The 26,159-nt window shown below is 42.3% G+C and overlaps 1 protein-coding gene across 3 annotated transcripts in view; it reads left to right on the top strand.

Annotated features, from left to right (window-relative positions):
- MOB3B (MOB kinase activator 3B) overlaps window positions 1–25,688 on the top strand; it is a 146,035-nt gene extending 120,347 nt beyond the window's left edge. For all 3 annotated transcript variants that reach the window (XM_038403658.2, XM_043514938.1, XM_038403659.2), the window contains exon 4: window positions 22,307–25,688. In XM_038403658.2, coding sequence (XP_038259586.1) covers window positions 22,307–22,336 — 30 coding nt within the window. In that variant the 3' untranslated portion in view covers window positions 22,337–25,688. The remainder of the gene's footprint in view (window positions 1–22,306) is intronic.
- Window positions 25,689–26,159: the final 471 nt, after the last annotated feature.

The following is a 26,159-nucleotide window of genomic DNA, read 5'->3' as shown; positions in this document are numbered from 1 at the left end:
CCTAGACCACAGCATGGAAATGCATAAAAACATATGTCTGTATCTTCCTTTTCTTCTGGGCAGAGAGGAGGGAACTGATTGCCAAAGTGAACACAGACGTGACAAATCATCTTAAACATTAATGCAACCGCTAAGGATGAGTTGTGCCCCCGCAAGTTCACCGTTGCAGGAAATGAGCCAAAATTATCCCACTAAATTAGAAAATGGGCCAAGCTCTGATTAAATAAACAGATTGCCATGCGCTCTATAAACCAAAAGCCAACTGATGAATCAAAATTTTTTTGAAAAAGGGAAGCAACTCCAAATGCTGGTAGTGGATTAATAATAATAAAGCTGACAAATACTAGTCTGGAGGCAGGATGCTGGCTTTTTAAAATGGGGTTTACCCGACTTTTAAATCCCAGTACAGCAATTGTAAAATCAAAGAGCAAACTGGGGTTGTACATAGCTCATTTCCTTTAGGTGGTTACCTGATTAGCTCTTTGAGTCAACCAAAAGATGGGCTGTATTTTTAAGCCCTGCTGATTAGTGGGTCATTCCCCTCCACTCCCGAGACCTGGTTATTTTGACAGAGTTCTAAAAGTTCTTTGTCCCGTGTGGCAAAAGGTAGAGCTGACTCACTTGCTAGCACTGGGGACAGTTCTACGGAGAAATACAAGGACGGATGATTGAATCATAGGGAAAGTCTTTGAAAATATGCCCTTCAGAACAGCTGATAAGCAGGATGCCCTGAGACTTACTGTAAATATTTTGAAATTTAAATTTGATTCTTCGTAAAAATTCTAATGTGGCTCCAGAGAGATTGCAATATGACCAAATGACAGCCCTGCTATATATATAATGCCTCGCTCCTGGCACTTGTTCTCTTTTCCTGCAGCGAACCAAGTGCCATTCATAATAAATAACAGGTAACTGTATAGCGCGTTACATCTTTAGAGTGACTTACAACCGTTAATTTGAGTCATTCATGGTCTTGTGGTTCAAGCCCAAACTTGTTAAGTGAATTGCACTCTGTTGCCACAGATTTCCTGTGTGACATTGGACAAGCCAATTAACATCTCTATCCTCAGTTCCTCATCTATAAAACCGATATAATAATACCAGCTTTACAGGGGGGTTGTGAGGCTAAATTAATAAATGCTTGCAAAATGTTTTGTGATCCTTAAATGGAAGGTATTCTAGAAGTGCAAAATGCCCGTAGTGGTGGTTATATGACGATTATCACCTCTTCCTCCACGGAGGAGACCCTGAAACTGGCACACTGCACTTGAGCCTTCAGCTCAAGTTAGCTGTGTTGATATCCAAAACAAAAAACTGTTGGCCTTTTAGCGAGGCCTTTTTGGATTTGCTTTCCAGCCAGTTTAGGTGCTTCCGCCAGTATCAAATTCAAATGTATAAACATCTTAGACTATGTCTTTACTACAGCTTATGTCAGCATAACTTGTGTCACTCAGGGGTCTGAATACCTGAGCGATGTAAGTTACACGGATATAAGCCCCACTGTGGACAGTGCTGTGTTGGCAGGAGAGCTTCTCACTTTTGCTCCTGAAAACTCCCCTGTCTGGGGATTGGTGTGGCTGGATCAGGGTCTCCTGAAAAAAAAAATTAGTGCTCTAGATGGCCGCCTACAAGAATTATATTTAATGCCAGCCCTGTACCTCAAGATTTTTTCCCTTGAAGGACAGTGGCAGTTGCACATGGTAAGTACACCATAAAATGGTGAGCTGTAGCAACAGTGTCAGTTCAGTTACTTTCTAGCTGTCATAGATAGATGCTGTGAGCTTTGAGGGTCTGTTCCCAGTACGTTGCATTTTGTTGGATAACAGTGACTTGGGCGTGCAATAAAATCTGTTCCTGAAAAGCCGTCTTGTGACGTCTTGAGCACAATCTTTGATGCACTGCAGTGTTTGTTTTGTTGTCATTGTTTGTTTTTGTTTTTTTTTAACTCAATGCATTGAGCTGGCCTGAAACTTACAGGCAGGGCTGTCTCCTGTTCTTTAGATTTATTAGCATTTTAAAAGGAATTTGTTTTAAATGGTGGAATTTTGAGGCTAAATTTAGTTTCAGAATATGGTGGAGTTCATTTGAAGGAACAAGGACCTCAAAGGCAGAAGAGTTTTTAAAAGTACACTTTTTGGTTACTGAACTTTACTGATTAACATGCAGTAACAATATATTTCATTAAGAGGAGAGATGAATCAAAAAATACGTCCAGTCTCCTTGCTCTGGAACCCTGTGCAAGGTCACAGAGATGGTAAGAACATATGCTGCGATTGGGTACCCAAAGCGTACTTTGAAACCAGTGTTTTTAATCTAAAGGTTCAGGTTACCTGAGCAAAACCACTCAAGCTTTCCATTGGCACAATGTCATTGAGCTATTACTAGATCCAGGGCTCCCATGAGTTCCTCCATTAAAAGTTACACTTGAGGTTCATGGGAGTGGTGGATGGGGCAGTCCTGCAAAATGCCAGGGGATGAACAAAGTGATTCTTCCACCCTGCTATCTCTGATTCTCCCATCATGTGCTAGGAGCTGGGAAATCCCAGCACACACATGAGCTTATATTCAAATCTCGATACAATTCTTTTGAACTGTAAACATACCTATGCCAGTGCTGGGCAACTTATTGGCCATAGGTAGCAGTATATTTCAATGTGCATATATTCTTCTGTTTTAATAAGCACAGTAATGTTTTACATAATGCTTTTCATACAGCCAGGACTATGCTACAATTTTTGGTGGCATGACTATGTCCCTCGGGTGTGAAAAATCCACACCTCTTAGCCAACATAGTTATGCCAGCAAAACCCTGTAGATAGACACAGCTATATTGGCAAAAGAGTCCTTGAGCTTATGTTGTTCAGGGAATTGCTTTAACTAGGCCAGCAAAAGATCTCCTTAGGTCAGCATAAGTTGCAGGATAGGGGGCTCTACCAGTATAACTCTGCCAATATAGCTATAGTAACAATGCCTTTTTAGGGTAGACTAGCCCACAGAAAGACCCTAAAGTGCCTTACAAACTATGGGTCTGATTCTGATCTGTTACACTGGTGTAACTTCACTGGCATCAGTGGAGTTACTCCTGATTTGCATTGGTGTAAGTGATAGCAGAATTTGGCTCTCTTTTCATCCTGATGTGGCTTCTGCTTCTCTTCCTCCCTTGGGAAATCTGTGCTTTCTCCCAGATGTCATTTCTTACAATTACTTTGTTTTATGAGAACAAAAAGTAATAAAATGGGGTGTAGATGAAGCAAATTAAAGCAAGATATTTTCTAAGTGTCTACTTACCATATGTATTAAAAACAGTTTCTCATTTAAAGATACAGGCACACATTCAGCCTTAGTGTAAGCAATAGCTACTCCAGTAGAATTAGTGGAGTTGAATTAATGGAATGAATCCAGTGGAGTTGGTACCATCTTATGCTAGGACTAAATTTGTCCCCCAGTGATCAAATATCAAATGTCCTTATCCGCTCCATTATATTCAGTATTAAAACTGCCATTGATTTCAAAACAGGCAGGGGCTCCAATAAATTTTCACTTAATTTTTGATGCAATTAAAAAATAAGCATCTAAAATTGCTGAAAGAAAATGGTTTTACATTTTTCTATAGAAAACGCTATTTGCTGAATACAAGTCTAAGAGTTTGACTAGACAAACCAAAGAGTAAGGCAATGGCTTTTTATTACATTAACCTAATCAGAATCTCTGTATGTCCTGTTGATTTACAGTAAGCAATGCTATATACTACATAGAAAAACTTATACTATACTGAGCAGCATTAATGTTTTCCCAGTTGCACACGGGTGCTGGAACAGTTTGTATAGTGGGGGTGCTGAGAGCCAGTGAACCAAACCATAAACCATGTATATAATGGAAACCACTTCAAGTCAGGGGGTGCAACAGCACCCCCAGCACCTATAGTTGTGTGCACTTAAGTCAGGAAGTTCCACCGTTCAGATTGCGTAACTTGGCCTTATCTCTGTCCCTTGTATGTGATGACATAGAGCCAGATTTTATTCATCTTTACATTGATGTGAATCCAGAGTATTTCTCTTGTAGTCAATGTCATTACTTTAGATTTACACAGATGTAACTTAGTGAAGTCTAGCCTCACTGGTTTTGAAGTATGCGATCATTTCTCAAATAATGCTAATAAAAAATCATGCACTATTGTGTATTCCTTTGTAAAGTGTGCTTTGTCCAATGCATGCTAATTAGCCCTTAATTGGTAGGCTTTTTGGAGATGCAGCCAGAGATTTGAACAGACAGGGAAACTGAAGAAATGTTCTCTCCATGTCCTCCAGCAGGGTTGCAGCTCCTAGACAGGAAGCAGGAGTTGCATACCTTGTTCTGTGGACAGAGTATTTCAGTATCCAGGGCTGTCAGGCCAACATCCTCCTTACACTGAGTCAGTATTTCTCCACATATCTTTGTCAGTTCAACTGTACTTTTGATGCCAGCTCATGTTTATTAGGGTGTATTAATTAGAGAGGTATTCAGGGCAAACAATGCACATTAAACACTAACATTTCTCTTCTCCTATTGTTGGCTTACCCATGGCATGACTAGCATGATCCCCAGACCGCAGTGGTGCATACCAAGTATCACTTTGCTTTTATATCACACAACGCTATCGTCGCTATGCCTAAGCCACAAGCAGCTACTGTTACTCTCCAGTTTGCGAACAGTTCTTCCTTTCACAAAACAATTGGCAGTTTTGCTCCATGTTTATCTATGTAACATAAAGTGTTTATTAATCATGCAGCTTACTAACAGACTGCTACTATTCAGAAATCCTAAAAATATATCTCCTCTGCTGGTCTGTTGTTAGCCCCATCTGAAATTTGCACCAGCAAGCTTTTGAAGTTTTTTATTTGCTTTGTTTATGTTTTAAAAAAAAACCAGTCCCAACCAGCGAAGTTTGTTACATTTGTCCAGTTACATTGAACTGAAAGGTATGTTGGTTAAAATCAATGATTAAACAAGATTGTCATCCTGGGGAGTTTTCAAACTTAGCTTAAAATATAAATCCATTTATAATTCACTCGATTTTTTGATCGTCTTTGGTCGTTCTTATTGAAGTTTTTGCTGAAACAAGATTTGCACCTTCCCCGTCCATTGTTTCTCTTGACAGTACTGCATTCCACTGTGAAGTAATGGTACTACATATATACCAGGGATGGTCATCGCTAGAGCAATAGACTGAGAGATCAAAAAACCAGAAATATTTTTGCACTGCCAGTGCAGCTGTAGGGGAATCTGGCCTGCAGGGTGAGAAAGCCACTTCATTTCGCTGAAGCCACCATGCTGTCATTATCCAAATCCTTTATATAACTATATATCTATATCTCCTATCCCCTCTCTCTGTATATTTTGATGTTATAAAACCACCATGGTATCTCCGTGTCCTCACTTATATCCTCCCTGAAGACTCATTCCTCCTGCTCTGCCCACAAGAAGTGAGTCAACAATAACAGTAACATACTGTTTTAAAAAATATCCTGTACACTCTCTGCTTTGTTTAGCCTGTAAGCTGTTTGGGGGAGAGACAGCCTGTATTTTGGTGTTGTATGGGTCCAAGTACATTGTTGGTGCTTAATGATGATAAATGATATGTACAAAGCTGTCTTCATTCCATAACCTGCCTCAGAAAAATCCTCCGTACCTTTTGGCCCAGAACAATCTCAAACCAAGATCTATTGACACAATTAGCCAAGAAGATATGAGCATCATCATTGCCAGGAGATGGAGATGGATTGGCCATGTGCTTCGGATGGAAATTGATTCCTTCACCAGAGTAGCAATAAGATGGACACCTGAAGGCAAGCGAAAACGAGGCTGTCCGAAAACAACATGGCAAAAAGCTGTGGAAGCCAAGCTGAAAAAACTGAGGCACAGCTGGTGAACTGTTGAAAGATTTGCCAGAAACAGACAGGAGTGGAGAAGCTTCATCGCTGCCTTAAATGCCACAGGCAAAATGGAAACATGATGATGGTGATGAATGATGATCAGTATTTACAGTCAACAACTTCTAACTAAAATCTGTTCAAGAAACTGGAAACTTTTCTCTAATTCCTTCCCTAATGCTCAAGCTTTGGTCGTTCAGATAAAAAGGAAACAGAATCCAAAGTGCCCTGGTTGGGGGTATGCCAAACCAACATCCAACTAGTTATTTTTGAAAAACTGAAATCTTGATTCCTTGGCCTCTCTCTAATAATCTCTGTCTACCCTCTCACAAAATTGGGTACCTCTACTGGATGGAATGCATCATCCACAAGCTGATCATTTCAGATTGGTCCACTAAAGTTGGTCCACTAAAGTCCACTTCTTTTTAGAACAAATTTGCTATGTATTTTGAGTATGCAAAATGTATATACAATTACACACCTAATTTGCATGCACCATTATAGTACTTTAGCATGCAGATATTTTAATTGTTTGTACAACTGGATAATAATGGTTATTTGACTACTATTGGGCATATAAATTAGACATCTACTTGCATTTGTAACTTGTTAAAAGTTAGGCACATATGCTACAATGTTACTATGCAAGCTTACAGTACTGATCTCTCAAAAGTGTTCCTCTTAGTGCCTGTTGCATATTGTGGATATAAGTCCAAATACAAAAGTGGAAGAACAGAATATTGCTAGTCTGAAATAATATCAAGAGAATATAAATGACTAAATGTTTTTATGTGTAAATTTCACGTTTTCATTCAGTACTAGACCCCTTGCTGTTAACCCAGCTGTTCTTCTTTTTCGAAGTAGCAGCCGTGTTAGTCTGTATTCGCAAAAAGAAAAGGAGTACTTGTGGCACCTTAGAGACTAACACATTTATTTGAGCATAAGCTTTCGTGAGCTGTAGCTGACTTCATCGGATGCATTTGGTGGAAAATACAGAGGGGAGATTTATATATCTTGTTGTTCTCTGTGTGTGTATATAAATCTCCCCTCTGTATTTTCCACCAAATGCATCCGATGAAGTGAACTGTAGCTCACGAAAGCTTATGCTCAAATAAATTTGTTACTCTAAGGTGCCACAAGTACTTCTTTTCTTTTTCGAAGAATCTCCTTCTTAAAAATCTTTTTCGATTAGAGTTCATCTTTTGTGAGCATTAGTCATATTGACCAATATTTTATTTTACATATTGTCAAAGTGACCAGAATTTGACAGTTACAATTTTCTCCATCCTATGTATTAAAAAAATGAACAAAAATTATCATTAAAGGATTTGTGTGGCTGAAAAATTTTACTCTCAACTGTGATGAACAGAAAAGGCAAGGCCCGAGCTATGGAATGGTGCCAGAGTTTTCAAAATTGTCATTTTCTGCATACATATTTTATTGATTATTGTTAGTGCATCTGATGCTTTGATTGCTCAGTGTCCAAATATATAATGGTAAGGACAGGAAACATCAAGAATGTTCCTGTAGATGATCTCCTTTGTCTAATTAAATCAGGCCAGGTTTTGGGTTGTTCAATTTGTGATTTTGATAATGTTTTGAACTAACAACAAAGCTGACTTGTATTAAGCTGTGATGCAGTTGTCTCTCTTGTGGGTGCATAAATGTATGTTTCAGTTGCTTGTGGGGAGCGTACTAAATAGGTCCTGCCTTAAAGCTTGCTCCATTAACATTTGAATTACAGGCTACTGTGCAACTTGTCCTCCTTTTAAATGAGTCCATGTTTCACAAATTGTTAAAAAATAAATATATCTGCTTCAAAGGCAATCATTAAGACATGATAAAAACAAGAGTTACAATTTCCCAGTCTAATGAAGATAAACTAAAGGCAGTAGGAATCAGTGGGAAACTTCAGACAAATCTGCAGGTATTTTATTCCTCCAAATACATAAAATGCTGAAGAGCTTTAACGGGGCACAGTCATATTAAATATAGCACCTCTGTCTGAAACTTTTTTTTGCCTCCAGTTGTTTCATCTAGCCTAATATTGATTTGGGGAATCTGTGTACAATTTATGACTTCCAGTTTGAGATTATGCATTGATTCTCTGCATTGATCTTTTTATCAAACTGCAAACTCCATTTTGACTGTAAGACTAGCCTGCCAGCTCTGGTGACTTTTTACTTAACTAGGGATAAAATTTCAAGGCTTGGCAATACAGGGCTAACAATGGAGGGTCATTAATCCTTGACAGTCTTCTATTGAAATGGAAGCCCCCTTAGTCAAAGAAGGTGGCCAGACCAGGAAAACTAGTCCAGCCAGGTAGGGTTGTAACTGAGCAATGGATCACCTGATGAGGTTGATTGAGGTCACCTGATAATGAGGCCTGCAACTTTATAAAAGGAGGAGACTCTCACTAGCCGAGCCAATTTAGTGGGAAGGAGAAGGGACTAGAAGCAGAAGGCAAGGCTGTGCAGGAGAAGAAAGGAGAGGATCTGGACCCCCTATAGGATTCTGACCTAAGCCCAAAGAATGGTCAGAAGGGGTGAGGGAACAGAGGCAGGGAAGTATGTGTAGATGTTTTATTGTTTTGTCTGGATCTGTATATCTCTGGTGCTGTCTAGAGCAGTTGTTCCTAATCTTTTACTAAGGTAACCCCTTTTGAGACCCCTGCATTACACATATGCACACTCCTCCCCAACAGCACAACCATAATCCCAGCCCAGTGCTGAGGGGAGGCCCTGGGGGGAATGGGGTTGGAGAGCAGGCTCACCCTGCCTGCACTCACCCTGCAGCATCCGTTCCTGTCCTGCAGGACTTGGCCCAGCTTCCCACTCAGGTCATGACAGAGGGGCATCTGGCCAGACCTGAGTGGTGCTGTGATCCAGTGCACCATTACTCCTCATTCTGTCATCTGCTACCACTGAGAACAGTCTAGATCCATCCTCTTTGGAACCCCCTTTCAGGTAGTTGAAAGCAGCTATCAAATCCTCCCTTATTCTTCTCTTCCACAGACTGAACAATCCCAGTTCCCTCAGCCTCCCCTCATAAGTCATGTGTTCCAGTCCCCTAATCGTTTTTGTTGCCCTCCGCTGGACGTTTTCCAATTTTTCCACATCCTCCTTGTAGTGTGGGGCCCAAAACTGGACACAGTACTCCAGATGAGGACTCACCAATGTCGAATAGAGGGGAACGATCATGTCCCTCGATCTGCTGGCAATGCCCCTACTTATACAGCCCAAAATGCCATTGGCCTTCTTGGCAACAAGGGCACACAGTTGACTCATATCCAGCTTCTCGTCCACTGTAACCTCTAGTTCCTTTTCTGCAGAACTGCTGCCTAGCCATTCGGTCCCTAGTCTGTAGCGCTGCATGGGATTCTTCCGTCCTAAGTGCAGGACTCTGCATTTGTCCTTGTTGAACCTCAGATTTATTTTGGCCCTCTAATTTGTCTAGGTCCCTCTGTATCCTATCCCTACCCTCCAGCGTATCTACCACTCCTCCCAGTTTAGTGTCATCTGCAAACTTGCTGAGGGTGCAATCCACGCCATCCTCCAGATCATTAATGAAGATATTGAACAAAACTGGCCCGAAGACCGACCCTTAGGGCACTCCACTTGATACCAGCTGCCAACTAGACATGGAGCCATTGATCACTACCTGTTGAACCCGACAATCTAGCCAGCTTTCTATCCACCTTATAGTCCATTCATCCAGCCCATACTACTTTAACTTGCTGGCAAGAATACTATGGGAGACTGTGTCAAAAGCTTTGCTAAAGTCAAGGAACAACATGTCCAATGCTTTCCCCTCATCCACAGAGCCAGTTATCTCATCATAGAAGGCAATTAGATTAGTCAGGCATGACTTGCCCTTGGTGAATCCATGCTGACTGTTCCTGATCACTTTCCTCTCCTCTAAGTGCTTCAGAATTGATTCCTTGAGGACTTGCTCCATGATTTTTCCAGGGACTGAGGTGAAGCTGACTGGCCTGTATTTCCCAGGATCCTCCTCCTTCCCTTTTTTAAAGATGGGCACTACATTAGCCTTTTTCCAGTTGTCCGGGACTTCTCCCGATCACCATGAGTTTTCAAAGATAATGGCCAATGGCTCAGCAATCACATCTGCCAACTCCTTTAGCACTCTCGGATGCAGCGCATCCGGCCCCGTGGACTTGTGCTCGTCCAGCTTTTCTAAATAGTCCCGAACCACTACTTTCTCCACAGAGGGTTGGTCACCTCCTCCCCATGCTGTGCTGCCCAGTGCAGTAGTCTGGGAGCTTACTTAGTTCATGAAGACAGAGGCAAAAAAAGCATTGAGTACATTAGCTTTTTCCACATCCTCTGTCATTATGTTGCCTCCCTTATTCAGTAAGGGGCCCACATTTTCCTTGACTTTCTTCTTGTTGCTAACATACCTGAAGAAACCCTTCTTGTTACTCTTAACATCTCTTGCTAGCTGCAACTCCAGGTGTGATTTGTCCTTCCTGATTTCACTCCTGCAAGCCCGAGCAATATTTTTATACTCTTCCCTGGTCATTTGTCCAATCTTCCACTTCTTGTAAGCTTCTTTTTTGTGTTTAAGATCAGCAAGGATTTCACTGTTAAGCCAAGCTGGTCGCTTGCCGTATTTACTATTCTTTCTACACATCGGGATGGTTTGTCCCTGTAACCTCAATAAGGATTCTTTAAAATACAGCCAGCTCTCCTGGACTTCTTTCCCCCTCATGTTATTCTCCCACGGGATCCTGCCCATCAGTTCCCCGAGGGAGTCAAAATCTGCTTTTCTGAAGTCCAGGGTCCGTATTCTGGTGCTCTTCTTTCTTCTTCGTGTTCCTCAGTGAACAGCCTGTTCTTTGTCACCAAGATACTAAGGGCTTTGTTCACTAAATGGTTGTGTGCCCTTTATGAACATTGAAGTCTTGAAAAAGAAAACAACAACAAAAACTTCATCTATCCTTATGAGGGTCTCTTCCGCATCCTCACCGGATGAGGTGCTGGTGAGCAAGGCTACAGCCCTAGCCCTGGAGGACAGCAGGGTGCTACAGCAATTGCTGCATCAGGTTGCCCAGGGCATTCAGGGCCTGGGCATTCAGGCAGAGGAGGTAGTGGAGGACACAGATCCAGTGGTAGACATCCTTACCCCTTCCGGATCTGCACGTATTTCCCTGTTTTTTATAAAGTCCATGTGTGACAGCACGAAACCTTGGTGGCAGACCCCAGCCTCATTGCCCCCTATGGCTAATTGCAACAAAAGGCGCTACTTTGTGCCATCCAGGGGCTATGAGTATTTGTATACCCATCCCCCACCTGATTCTCTCGTGGTTGATGCTGCCAACCAAGGTGAACGCCAGGGCTTCCAGGGACCCTCCCCGAAGAATTGGGAAACAAAATGACTCAACCTTTATGGGAGAAAGGTCTATTCCACTGGTGGATTGCAGCGCCACATCTCTAATCAGCAGGTACTGCTACAAAATGTGTGGGGCAGTGGCAAAGTTTGCGGAGCTGATGCCGCAGGACTCCTGTGCTAAGTTTTCCGCTCTGGTGGAGGAGGGGAAGCTCATTTCGCAAGCTTTGCTACAAGCCACACTAGATGGAGTGGATACGGCTACCCACGTGATGGCTATGGGCATAGCCCTGAGAAGGGGCTCTTGGCTTCAGGTCTCGGGCCTGCCGTGTGAGGTCCAACAGACTATTCAGGACCTCCCATTCGAGGGTTGGGCTCTCTTTTCTGAGAAAACAGACAAAAGACTGCATAGCCTAAAGGACTTAAGAGCCACTCTCAAATCATTTGGCCTCCATACTCCCGCTACACCGCAGAAGCATTTTAAACCACAACCTCCCCCGCACTTCTATCAGCAGAACCGTCAGGACGGTTCCTGGAGGAGGAACGGGAGTGTCAGGAAAAGGCCACACCTGTCATCAGACCAGGGCTCTGGCCAATCCAAGCCACCTTCTGGCCCAAAACAGGCCTTTTGAAAGTGCGGTCGAGGACGGCACACCAGAACAAAAGCTGAATCTACCTCGCCTTATCTTTTTGTCCCAACTGTCCCCTTTCTACTGTGTTCGGTCCCCAATCACTTTGGCCCACTGGTTGCTCCGCATGGTAGAGAAGGGATACTCCATCCAATTTTGTGCTCTTCCATCCCCTTCCCCGTCCCTCTTCAGGGGCCCCTCTCACGAGGTGAACTCACTCCTTTCACTAGGGGCAGTGGAAGAGGTTCCTTAGGAGCAGAAGGGCAATGGTTTTTTTTCCCATCGGTATTTCCTAATACCGAAAGCCAAAGGTGGGCTCAGGCCCATCCTAGATCTGCAAGAACTCAACAAGTTAGTGCAGAAGCTCAATTTCCACATGGTCTCTTTGGCCTCCATCATCCCTTCATTGGATCCAGGAGACTGGTACGCTGCCCTCGACTTGAAGGACGCATACTTTCACATAACAGTAACTCAGTCCCACCGAAAATATCTCAAGTTTGTGGTGAACAGCACCCACTACCAGTTCACAGACCTCCCATTTGGCCTGTCAGTGGCACCTCAGGTATTCACCAAGTGTATGGCAGTCATGGCCGCGTTCCTACACAAGTGGCAGGTACAGGTGCAGGTACAAGTGTTCCTGTACCTCGACAACTGGCTGATCAAGGGCTGATCTTGGACTGAAGTAGAGATGCAGGTCGCCTTCATAAGAGCTTCTTTTAGCAAACTGGGCCAGCTACTGAACAAGGGGAAATCAACGCTGTCCCCGGTTCAGAGGATAGAATTTGTAGGGGCTTGACACATGCCAGGGCATTCCTTCCCGAAGCGAGATTTCGAGCCCTGGGCAACGTTATTCGAGGTCTCAGACAGTTCCCCACTACCACAGCATGGAACTGCCTGAAACTTCTAGGACACATGGCAGCTTGTACCTATGTAGTATAGCATGCCAGACTCAGACTTCAACCTCTTCAGTCACGGCTGGCGTCAGTGTATCGGCCAGCCTGGGACAGTTTGGACAGGATTGTAACCCCGTCTCACCTGGTACTCTACTTCCTCCTGTGGAGGTTCGACCACAGGTAGTATTTGCAGGGGTCCCTTTCACCAGCCCCTAGCCATCCTTCTTGTTAGTGATGGACGCATCAGACTTTGGCTGGGGGGCACATTTGGGAGACCTCAGAACACAAGGCCTCTGGTCTCAGGCGGATCTCACTCTACACATCAGTGTCAGAGAGCTGAGAGTGGTGTGCCTGGCGTGCCAGACTTTCCGAGCATATCTAGCAGGGAGATATGTATAAGTCATGACAGACAACACCATGGCAATGTTTTATATCAACAAATGGGGGTGTGCGATCCTCTCCCCTGTGCCAGGAAGCCCCCATGCTGTGGGACTTCTGTGTAGAGCACTCGATACACCTGTAAACATTGTACCTCCCTGACACGTACAGGTACAGGTCGTTCCATGGCCACGAGTGGTCCCTTCACCCGGATATCGTGAACTCAATCTTCCATCAGTGGGTTTTTCCCCAGATAGATTTGTTCGCCACATGACACAACCGGTAGTGTCAGCAGTTTTGCTTCTTCCTGAGTCACAGCCAAGGCTCCATCACAGACACATTCCTCCTCCCATTGGGAGGCCATCTCCTGTACACGTTCCTGCTCGTCCCTCTCATTCATGAGGTGCTCCTCAAGATACGGAGAGAAGAAGCTTCAGTGATTCTGATAGCTCCATCCTGGCCCCGCCAGCATTGGTACACATCACTCCCAGAAATGTCCGTGGAAGCTCCAGTCACCCTGCAGCTCTTCCCAGACTTACTAACTCAGGATCATGGCCGTCTACAACATTCAAACCTAGAGTTGCTGCACCTCACAGCGTGGAAGCTCCATGGCTGAACCCACCAGGCTACCTACCTTAGTAAGTGGAAAAGTTTTTCAGTCTGGTCGATACAACATCCTTCATCCTTGACGCCTGCCTCAGTCTTATATAAGTGGCACAATCTCCTCCATCTCAAGCAGCAGGGGCTGTCCATATCATCAATAAGGGTTCATCCAGGTTCAGATGGCTGCTCGGTCTTTGCCAACGCTATGGTCAGCCGTTTCCTTAAAGGGCTCGACAGGCTACATCTGCATATCCAGCAGCCTGTCCTGGCTTGGGACCTCAATCTGGTCCTTCCCAGACTCATGGGACCACCCTTTGAACCTTTGGTGACATGGTCCCTGCTCCATCTCTCATACCAGGCAGTGTTTCTGGTAGCAATAACCCCAGCCAGGAGGGTGCCTGAGATGAGGGTCCTGACATCAGAGCCCCCTTACACTGTGTTCCATAAGGACAAGGTCCAGCTCAGACCTCACTTGGCTTTCTTCCCCAAGGTTGTATCTCAGTTTCACATCAACCAGGACATCTTCCTCCTGGTATTCTATCCTAAGCTGCACTCCAAGCGGCAGAGAGCAGAGGCTGCACTCTCTGGATGTCCGCAGAGTACAAGCCTTTTACATCGAGAGAACGAAACCATTCCGAAACTCGGTCCAGTTATTCGTGGCAGTGGCGGACAGAATGAAAGATCTTCCTGTCTCTTCTCAATGGATTTCGCTGTGGATCACATCCTACATCCGGCAGTGCTACAACCTGGCAGGGGTGCCTGCTCCTTCGATCACTGCACATTCCACCAGGGCACAGGCTTCATCAACAGTGTTCCTGACTCAGGTTCCCACCCAGGAAATCTGCAGGGCGGCAACGTGGTCCTCCATCCACACTTTCGCCATACACTATGCAATCACCCAGCAGGCCAGAGCAGTGCTCCAATCAGTGGATGACTCCGACCCCACCTCCTGAACTTGGGCTTGTGAGTCACCTGATTGGAATGGACATGAAGAACACATCTCGAAGAACAACAGTTACGAGAAGGTGAGTAACCATTTTTTTCCAGTGCTCTTTCCTCCCTTCCCTCAGTAGCACCCCTACGCTGGGGCAGCCATAATTGTCTCTTCTTGTCCTTTCCAGAGCCAGGGCAGTTATCAAAGGATAGTGAAAAGGAGCAATTTGCCCCATGATTTAACTAGCAGCTGTAGCATCATGTAATGGGAAAACATGGCCAACTCATCTCTGTGCTGGGTCTGACATGATTGTGAAATTACAAGGGGAGTGAATGAGGATTTGAATCTCTGCAGGAGTTCCAGTATTTCTGAAGGGATTATTTTTTAATTGTTTTTCCTGTGAGATTTTATAGCATTGCCATCTTTTTTTTTTCAATCATCTCTGACACTTAGCCTAGTTTCCCGTTAGCTCCCTTCTAAGACAAACATAGATCCATGCCTCCATCAAGTACCCAGATTGAGCTAAGATCTCAATGATCATTCCTGATGTTTTGCATGCTCTACATTTGATTCATGTGAGGATAGAAACAGAGTTTCCTTTGGAGAAGAAGATTATTTACTGGGGCAGCCAAGCCATATTGGTGGGACCATGTTGTTCCTTGGAGTAACTCTGTTCAGGCTGCTCTGGAACTTCCCCAAAGGGAATTGCTGGAAGCTCTTGATGTCCTCACAGACTCAATAAACTGCTCGATTTTTCTTTGGGTTTTTTGCTTTCTTTACAGGTGAACTGAGAAGCAAAAATAAAAATTGGTTTAAGTCTAGATGTATGTGCTTAATGTTGGAGGGAGGAGAAGGCATTCATCAGAGAGGTAAAGATGAACTAACCTTTTAGAAATGTGTGTGTCCCATCTGGAAAATCATTTTAGTATTTCATGAAAAATAGCCTATAAGGCATTGTTCTGCAACATCACGAAACCAGGGACTGCAGTGAGACTTCTGGTGTTTGTGAAATTGCATTCTGGGATGTTCCCAGCAAACCAGGAAGTGCCAAAATGATTTGACAGGGCAGAACAAAGGATTTTTTTTAAAAAGTTAGTTACAAATTAGTTCGGTTTAAATGCCCCAACAGCCTGGTCCCTAGGCGTATTCGGCAATTAAATCTTGAATCAATTTCTGGTTTTGCTCTGCATGGCATCTTTAAACACCACCAATCATTTCTGCCATCAGCTGTTGAGTTAATTATATAATCCAACAGCATGGGCAGCAACAATTCTTGATGCATTGGCCACACAGTGATTGCAAGTCAATACTCTATCACTGCTTGCAATCGCTGTTGAAGGGGAACTGCAAAACCAAAATAAAAATTGAGTTAAATCCAGACTTCATTATTAACTGTCCCCACTAAGTAGGCTGTGGGAGCATTTATTTGGCACAGGAATAAGCTTTAATATATTTTAAAATTGGTTTTAGTCTCTCACTTTCTATTCCTCTGTCTACCTGACTCTAATTTGTCTGACTAGGTAGTCTATCTGCATATCTATTAATTCCCAACTGGGGCTCAAGATTATAGCACCACAGATCGGGGAGTCCAGACTAACACGGCTGCTACTCTGAAACCAGCAAATTCCTGTGTTACTGTTCTTTAGAAGGAGTTCTTAGCCAGCAGATTGACTCTCTTCACAGTTAGGCTTCCTCCCTCTTATACCTCCCTTGTCTATGATAGGTTTTACTTGTCAAGAATGTTCCCCAACCCTTGTCCCCCAGCTAAAATGAACACTTAAGTTTCTAGATAAGTACGGTACTATGAAGACTATGGAGTTTATTCTCAAAGTTTGGGAGGATTTAGACTCCAATTTGTGCTAATGGCAGCTTCCTGTGTAAATTTTCCGTGCATCATTGAGATTATAGAGGCATAATCTCCCACAGTTAGATGGGATTTTTGCATTGACCTAAATGGAACCGGGCTTTGGCTTTATATTTCTTAGTGTCTACCAGAGTTGGCAAGACAGTTTCTTGTGTTAAAACGGTGGTTTTTAATCTGTGGTCCGCGGACCGCTGGGAATCCGCAATCTGTCTAAGGAGTCTGTGAAAGGTTGCGGTTTCTATAGGACTGTGACTTTCAGCCTGTGGTCCACAGACCCCTGGGGGTTTGCAGACTATGTCTAAGATTTCCAAAGGCGTCTACACTGCCATTCGAAATTTTTTAGGTGTCCATAAACGAAAAAAGATTTAAAACCACTGTGTTAAAATATTTGAAGGAAGGATAATCATATTGCTTTTTTGAAGACAGTGCTATGAATTTGACAAGAAAAAGCTGACTGTTGTGGAAAGCACCAAACAAAAGGCTTTAATTGTTTACACATTTTATAATGGAATACTCCACATTGCTCCTACAAGAAGTCATCTCTAGTCACATTCCTTTTGTGCAGCCCTTCCTCCCCAAAAACACCCCATCAAAAATGTGACTGAGGATAACATATTTTGCCTTCTTCATAATCATTTCTATTTTAGAAACCATTTCCTGGTTATTTTTCTTCCCTATTGTAAATTTCCTTTAAGGGAAACAACTAGAAATAGAAAATAAGGTTCCCGCCTCTTTCTCACACGCAGGCGCACACACACACACACACACACACAAGTTCACACTCACCCCTTTAAAGAAAATAATCTATATCTTCCATTTGTTGATATCACTTGAAGGTCAGCTGAAGTCAATAAAACCTGTACTTACGCATAGGATTAAATTTAGCCCTGCTTGTCTTTGACCATTTCTCTGTTGTTAACTTGCGGGGAACAGTGTGTAGCCATTTAGAAACGGCTTCTTCTCTGCTTCAGCAATGATGATATTGTCAGCCAAAGTGTCGTTTTCTGAATCTCTGACTCCCACAAACATTTCCAAAGCCAAACAGGTGTTAGGACAGAAGGCCATTTAAATAGGAGTGTGAAGCTAGGGATGGAACTGCAGAGCAGCTTGCAGCAACACAGCCAAGTGGAGGATGGAGGAAAGGCACAGGATGGATGGGACCATGAAAATAATTATGCAGCCAGACAAAACCCTACATATTTTATGATACAAGATGAGATATTTTTTCATTAGTGTAGAGGAAAAATTCTGCCTCAGCAAAAACCTGAGATGTTGTAATGCAGGCTTACACTCCATGAATACTTTAGAGATGAAGCATTCACAGTTGTGCTTTGCAAATGCTATATTTCAGGCATTAATGTGGGAAGTGTTTTCAAAACCTTCAGTGGACACACTGTGCATGAACTCCATATCTCATAGGTCTCCTCGCTGCCTCTTGAGCTGTTTCTAATGAGCCCCTCACTGTAGTATCTGAGCTCTGTTTTTTCTTGAGTAGGGAACAGGAAGTTTGAGTTTCAAATGGTTGCTGATCTGGGAGGGAAGAGTTTGCCTCCCTCTCATCCTGCAAAATGGGCGGATTTACTGACACCAATTCTCGGCTTCTGCACAACCACTTTCTTGTCTTCCTAAAAGACACAGACTGTTGGCTAATTCGTCTAGCAGCTGTGTGGAAGCAGTGGAAGAAGGAGAGGTATCTGTCTGCCTGTCCATTTATCAGGCTTACAGAGAACCCATCACTATGGTATCTAGACTCCAAATTCATAAATTAAGCATCTGCAGCGATTAACACTGCTTCTGGAAGCATCAACAGTTTGCTGACGGGGGAAGCACCATCAGGGCTGGATGAAGACATTGACGTTGCAGCAATAAGCTGCCAACAAGTTATTCAGTAGACTGTTTTTCCTGAGTGCCTGTGGGTGAATTTCTGAATGTGGAAGGTTTTCACAGGATGATGATAATGTACAGATGGAAAAGCTAAGTTCTAGAATTTACTCTGCTAGTTTAATATCAGTGTGTTTGGCTCCACTCAGTGGAGATGACACAGAATACAAAGTGGCCTGGAAGGGCCTGTAGCTGCACTGAGCCACTGTGTTGTCTGGAAAAATCGAGTTTTATGAACTCTGATTGCTCTTCCTAGTAGACTTCTGAGAGTTAGCAAAGCTGATCAGTATTTTCAACTCCTTTTGACTGTCCCCACCAAGAATTGGTGCTTTGTGATCCTTTAAAATAAAAAAACCCTGATGCTGCTGAATTCCCCTCAAGTCCTAAAATCTGTTCTTTCAGGAAACAAATGTGCAGCAAGAGAGTGATTTTAATATGCTATAAATTACTTAAGATTGTTTGTGTGTCTGCTGGTAGAAATTTCTGTTGACCTTCCAAGGTCGTAAGATTACAGGGATCATACTTGTGTACGAGAAAGCAAACAGCTGTGTAGTGAATTACATTGAATGTGGCTTTTTAGTTTTCATTGTTCTGGAGGAAAAACCTGTGGATTGATTAGAGGTAGTTGAAAAATTGCAGGTTTTTTTCATGAAAATTTTCATGAAACATTCATCCTGGTTTTTTAACCAGCTCTAATATCGATAGCAAAACAGCTTACTCCATTCTTATTCTCTGCTAATTATGATTTGCTTTTAAGGAGCCCCAAATAACAGCATTCCATACTTTATGCAGTGTAGTTGTAGCTGTGTTGGTCCCAGGATACTAGAGACGAAAGATGAGGTAATATCTGTTGTTGGACCAGCTTCTGTACTGTTACTTTTATCATCCAACATTTTGATTCAGAGCAATATATAGGATGCTATAGAAATTCCAAAACAAGCTGATTTAGAAGCTGATTACAGATGTGGAATAAAATCTGTGCAGTGCTACAGAACACAGAAGCATCCTGAAGGAATAAGCTGTAAAAGTACAGGATAATTTTCAGTTACAGGATTGTCAGGAAACCCTTTATTTTGGGAAGTAATCAGCATGTTAATGTTATTAAACAAATTATAAAATAAGGTGAATTTTAAGAACTCATAAGAAGCTTTTTTTTATTTTAATGTAACTTACATTTTCCAGAAAATGGGTGGATTTAGGAGGCTGATTTAAATAATCTCTTGACTACATTCCAGAATTTTAATTTGATGGGTATTTGCTGATTGAGAGTTGGACATGAATAAAAACAATAGGAATGATCATGTCCCCTCAATCCATGTGTGGAGGAGCCTTCTGAACATGGACCCCCAGGTTTCTCATTGTGGAGGTGACTCCTCAGCTGGGTCGTTTTTACAGAGGGAAGTAAAGAAGAAAGAAAATTCCACCATGGAGGAAGGTTCTCAACCTAAAATCTTTAGATTGTGAGGTCCCTTAGCAGAGTTGGGGTGCCTTGAATTTAGCTTATCCATATAGAAATATCACTGAATTCAGCACAGCTTTCCAACAGCGCCTTAAAATGGATTGGATAACCTTTGTTTACATTTCAGTTTCTTTACATTATGATTAGAGTCATCTACATGGCATCTGCACAAATACCTCTTGGCACCACTGTGCTGCTCCCACAGCTCCTGCTAACCCTTGGAAACACAGCTCAGCCACATTTCCAAGGAGTTTGATGTGTTCCACAATTCAGAGGGGGAAGCAAGAAGAGTTACTATGATATCAGGCTCTATTTACTTGCAAAATTAGTCCTCCACAGGTTGGGAGGAGAATCTGCAGGGGCCCAGATGGCTTGATGGAGCTGGAAACTGTGCAAGGGCATCTGCAAGTTTGAGGAGGAAGGTGGAACATGTCACAGCTCTGGAACTCCCTGTATCAGGAGGGTGCAGGTTCCACTTTTCAGATAGACATAGAAGATGTGTCCCTTAGATATTATTTAAATGCTAAAATCCACCCATGCAAATTAAGGGCTAGTGTCCCTGATCCAAACAAGGTAACAAGGTTACTAGTTGGTCCAGTTTTATTAAGTGAATTTAGCGCATGCTGTGAAAGGTGCTGTAGTGATAGATTATAGTCCGCTACTTATCCAGAGACGAGATACATAAAGGCAGTGACTGTACCAATGTGCCTCAGCCCTGACCCAGAGAGAGCCCTGTTAGGGCTGAGAGGGCAACTTAATCTCCAAACCTAGTCAATCCTTGGCCTTTTTGCTAACACTGCTAGTGCCTAGAATCTGGCCTTCTAGGAATTGAACTGAGACTACCAAACTCCTTTCAGACAGACCCCAAAGAGTGGTCATGTGTTAGTGGGTGCTACCACAGTGGACTGGATATGAAGCAGTGCTCTGGAGATGAGATGCCATAATTCATTCCCAAACCCTAAACTATCCACTTCCCCAATCAGGTGTTAAATTGACATGGTTGCAAGTGAGATGTTACGTTTACGTTTCAGCAGTGTTATTTAATCCCATGTAGAATTAGTTTATATTCTTTAATCTGTATCTATGCATTGCACAGTATACTTTAGCATGCATGAACACTTAGATTCCTAGTTACACATGTATAAACCAATCATATCACGAGTCATTAAAAACTGCAGGCCAGCGTGGATAGCTAGTGATCTGAGCCTCAGCTTTGGAACAGCTAGCTTCTCTGGCCACTCAAGTTCAGTTCTCAGCCCTTGATATTTCAGAGGTAGATTAATTGAGGACCATACACTTGGTTTATTAATGTATGTATTATGATTTAGCTGTATAATAAAAAGTACCTGTAATCACATGTGGAATCTTTTTTTGGATGCAACCTTATAATCTGAGATCCTGTGTGCTCTGTATGGGTGCTGAAGATCCTGCAGCAATTTTAATGGGTAATAGTTTGTCTTTCACTGTAATTTGTTATATAAGGTGACTGCCACCCTCCATCTGGCTGCATTTCACTAGTGCTGGCCCTCAGTAGAGCCTGACCTTGCAAACATTATTTACTGCTTACTGTCGTGAGTAGTAACCCCACTATAGTCAGTGTCCCTGCAGTACACTGCATGGATGTTAGTACGTTGATGTCAAGGAGGCTATTCATAGTAGTAATAGCTATACCTGGCAGCAAGAGTTTGCAGGATAAGACTGATGCTCTGTGATCCTTCAGGATGAAAGGTGCCATCTAAATGTAAAATGTTCTTCTTCTGATATATTGAATAGAATTAGAGGTAGCTCCACACCACAACCATGTACCAGAATACCACTAAAGTCAAGATTCAGACTTCATGGCTTGGATCCACCTTTATAATGGACTGAGCCAAATCCCACATCAGAACACTGCTGAAGTTTGGAAAATTTCCCAGATCCAATTCTGAATTCAAACTCTGCAGCTCTGGCCTAAATCTAGAGAGGATCTAACATTTGTGTGTCTGTGTGTGTAACTAGCAAAAATATTTACCTTTATATTTCAGAATTGAGGATTATTCCTCTTGCCTTCAATTTCAATGACAAATTGGAATCCCATTTCTTACATTAACTTAAAATGCTTCAAGCGTGTAGCTGAAGAGGACTTTTGCAGTTGATTTATCTCTTTTATGTAGGACACAGTGCCATTTAGCTGGCATAGTTAGGGAATTAAGATGGTATTAAAGATGTCAGAAATGATAAAAGATTTTATGCTAATTGCCAATTACGTGCACTGACCTTGAAGATAACAAAGAATAGCACAGATACATGACTTATGAAGCTACACAGCTGTTTCTGGTGTGATGAAATGTGCAAATAGATGTGCAGAAGCTGTGAGCATATTGTAAAACCAGTGACCTTTTGATTTTTAATTCCCTCCTTTGTTTTACAGAAAGAGATGACAACCAGGATGTGTCACTAAAGAGCCACCTGTCGAACAGAAGAGAAATCCAGTTTCCTCCTCATTGCAAAGCGAGAGGTCATGAGAGACCTCCAGGGCTGAACCAGCTTGTTCATTCCCACGGGTGGGAAAGTCGGGGACAGAAGGTTACTTTCACAGATGCTTCCCAACATTGTGTGCTCTTAACCCTGAAAATGCTGCTAGGATCCTCCTCTGAACGATGTGGATTACCAAGTGAGAAAAAATTGATTTGGAATTTTTTTCTGGTTCCTGAATTATTGAGGAGGAGTTCTTCGGTCACAATGACGTTCCATGGTCCTGCTGTTCAAGCTTTACTGGAATTCAAGTTTTTAGGCTGGCCTGTGTATTTGTACTTTTGAAATGAACCTGTATCGTTAGTTGAAAATATTTTGTATACTTTGATTGTGTGTACTTTGTTTTCCAAGTTCAGCACAGTATTAAGAATTCTGGAACTTCAGCAAGATTTTCAGATGGAGCCTTCCGTGTCTGCTTAGGACTTTAGATGCCAGCAAAGGTTTGTGGGTAAATATTCCAAAATGCCACTGAGCCTCAACGTCCATAGGAACACAGCTGCTTTCCCCAGCAGATCTGACAGGGTGTACTTTGCTTGTTTTCTTGGTTCAATTCTCAGTTAGGTGACACTGGGCCAGATTCTGATCTCAGCTACATCAGTGTAAACCCAGAGTAACCTCAGTGATTTCCATGGAGTTGCTCTGGAGTTACACCAGTGTGACTGACAACACAGTCTGGCCCAGTATCTGTACAAAGAAGGGTGGTGGTAATGAGAGTTGAACAAAATGCCCTATGTACCAGTGACCACAGTGGTTTGGTACATGCATGTAATACATGTTCTGTCCTGTTTCTTTTTCTCCCCCACGTCATTCTTTTCAAAGTGAGGATATACCTTTTGTGAGGGAAAAGGGGTTGTAAATTAACAAAGATGATTAGGGAGAAGGTGAGGTCAAAACCATAATGCATGACTGCATTGTCTGTAAATAGTGTCTAATAAGACAGTCAGTCTGTCTTCCACACTAGAAAGATATAATATAACAGTTCCCAGTATACAGTATAATTTAAATCAGTGACCTCAATATCTGGCCTAAGATATTCATTGTAAACTCATTAACTTATGTACAATGTGCGAGGTGCCATGGTGATGGGCCCATAAGAAATATTTGTAATAGTATTTACTCAGAGAAGGTCTCTAGAGACACATTTTAACAAGTGGAAAATATATAGAATCATCCCATATATTCTGTGCCTTCTAAGGAATTTGGCATAGACCTTTTGTTATATAATAAAGATGATACTTTCAGATCATGTGCTGATTCCTGCTGCCCCTAAGCATCTGTTCCCACCAAAGTGATTTTAACCGTCTCTGCTTCTTCTGAGGTAGTATTGGAAGCTCCAGTAATACCTCAGAGTATCCACAGAGTATCTAATGATGGAGTACTAAAGATGATATATAATAGACTGAAATATAGCAGACACTAAAGAACAACAACAAACATCTGAGCTCATATTGTTGCACATAATGTCTTATTCCCCTGCTTGATTTAATAGGCTCTGCAGCAGAGGTGCGGAAGTCAATGATTACATATATGCAGGGACAAAGGGTTTGATTTATGAAAATTCAATGTTGCTATGTTGGAAGTTTTTCCGTATCTTTAGAATTATGCAAATAGCGTTAACCCTGGCCTTCAAGGAATGTTCAACTTTCAGTTTGTTACATTGAACTAAAGTACTCCTTCTTCTTTCACTGCTCTTTTGCAATCAAGTTACCTCTTGAATGCACTACAGGGACTATGTTACACACAATCTTCTTAATATTCATTTGGCTGGTGCTTACCCACTGCGTAATTATGGAACTCATTGCCACAAGATATCACTGAGGCCAAGAGCTTAGTAGGATTGTTAAAAAAAAAATAGTTATATGGTTAGAGAGAATATTAACAATTACCCATCACATGGTTTCTTGTACCTTCCTCTGAAGCATCTAGTTCTAGCCACTGTCAGCGACAGAACTGCTGGTTTGGTATGGCAAACCCTGTATTCTTAATTTCTAGTGTTTCGAAGGGGTAAAATAAATGGCAGTTCACTTGCAATATTTCCACAGCTTTGCATTATGCAATGAAAGTTTATATGAAGATGCGAATCTGTGGAATCTTTAGGCAGAAAATCAAACCATGACTAGATAAAATTGAAAAGCCTAATATTTTATCTACAAAGTCATTTTTATTCTAGCTTTCACTAAAGCCACTTACTATATACTGTCTGGGTCTAATTAACATAGTGCAATTCTAAAATGTGCAGGATTTGTTCCCTGTTGTTTTGATTAACTTTTTTGTGATTGTGATAATTTCATGGAACTTGAAAAACTGTTTTTTTAATGGTTGGTTTGTTTTTAAATTGGGTTTTAGTTCAGTTTAATAACTATTGTGCTCTCCCTAATGGCTGTTATAGATTCTGCAGCAGAGAGACCCCAGAGACATCATGGCTGTCTCAGCCAGAATGGCTATGGGGTGGCACTAGGAGAGTCCACTGCAGAACAGAAGCGGCACCAGCAAGTGTGTGCTTGCTTCCTACACTGGCCCATGTAGAAAAAAGATGCAGACATAGACCTTACACTTGGCCCATCCTCTTTAGGCACAGTCCTGCTGCTGCTAATACTAGTCTTATCCTTGTGCTGCGGGAACACCAGGACTGGATTGTGCCTGAACCCTGTATAAGGGGTACCAGAGGTAAGGAACGGCTCTTTGAGTTCCCTCTTCTTTGTTCTCATGCGCAAGGCTAAGCGCATTTTGGCCCAAAGCGCAGTTATGAAATCTCACAGCATCTCACAGCAGCCCAATTAAGTTTGTTATTACAAAAAGTCCATGCAAACCTTCATCCCCAAAGCTAACAATGCTAGAAAATAATGAAGTGCATGTTATTGCATGACCACTTTGGATGTACCCGTCATTTCTGGGGTTTGACTTGGTGGATTATTGCCAACAAGAGTCCTCTATATCTTTCTGCAGATAGTATAAGTGTTTAATTCATCCCTGGCCTGGGTGCCTCAAACAATGTGGCGTGACTCATTTTCTTCTCTTTCCATCTCTGTGATGTTTAACAGCCCAACAACAGCAATGGGTGTAGTGTGGAGTATTGTCAGATTTACAAGTTTTAAATTAATCCTTCCATTAGAGAGCAGAGAGTCAGGGTGCTGTAAACATTAGTCCAGGAGATTCTAATTTCACCCTTGATAATCCACTTAGCATCAGAGATAAATATAATCTTATTTCAGTTGTTCATCACAGGCCCTGTTTTACACAGTTTCATGGGCACACTTAACAAGAGAATAGCTAAAACTTCAGTGGATGAAAATCTAACTAATCCACTTATCCTAAGAGGGGAAGTCCACCCACTAGACTTCACTGATATGCAGAATTCTTAACTTTCTTCTGGGCTGTGGCATAACTCAACTTCAAATATGTGTGTGCTTCTGTTCTTTTGCCATTAACTCCCTAAATCCTTCAATCAGGTTTTAGCCATTGTGTCTTCCATTTCTTGCCTTCTAAAAAAGGATTCACCTTTATTCCAGTGCTTCCCTTATCTTAATGCTAAAGATAACAGACAGTTTCAGGGGAATCCAAGAAAAGGAACCTGCTTTTGTTGATCAAGAGCATTGCTGGCTTTATGCCAGGATTTGGGATGCTGCTGTGTGACCAAAACAGCCCAAAACACAAAGTGATGAGGAATTTTGGGAAGGTCTTTTCTTTTGGGTGTAATACATGCACTACTCCTTGATGCATATAATGACAATGGGGCCAAATGCTAACGT

Source organism: Dermochelys coriacea, chromosome 5 (genome assembly GCF_009764565.3).
Source record: "Dermochelys coriacea isolate rDerCor1 chromosome 5, rDerCor1.pri.v4, whole genome shotgun sequence".
Taxonomy (NCBI): Eukaryota; Metazoa; Chordata; order Testudines; family Dermochelyidae; genus Dermochelys; species Dermochelys coriacea.
The sequence above is the reverse complement of the archived record's forward strand: the minus strand, read 5'-3'. Positions and strand labels throughout refer to the sequence as shown.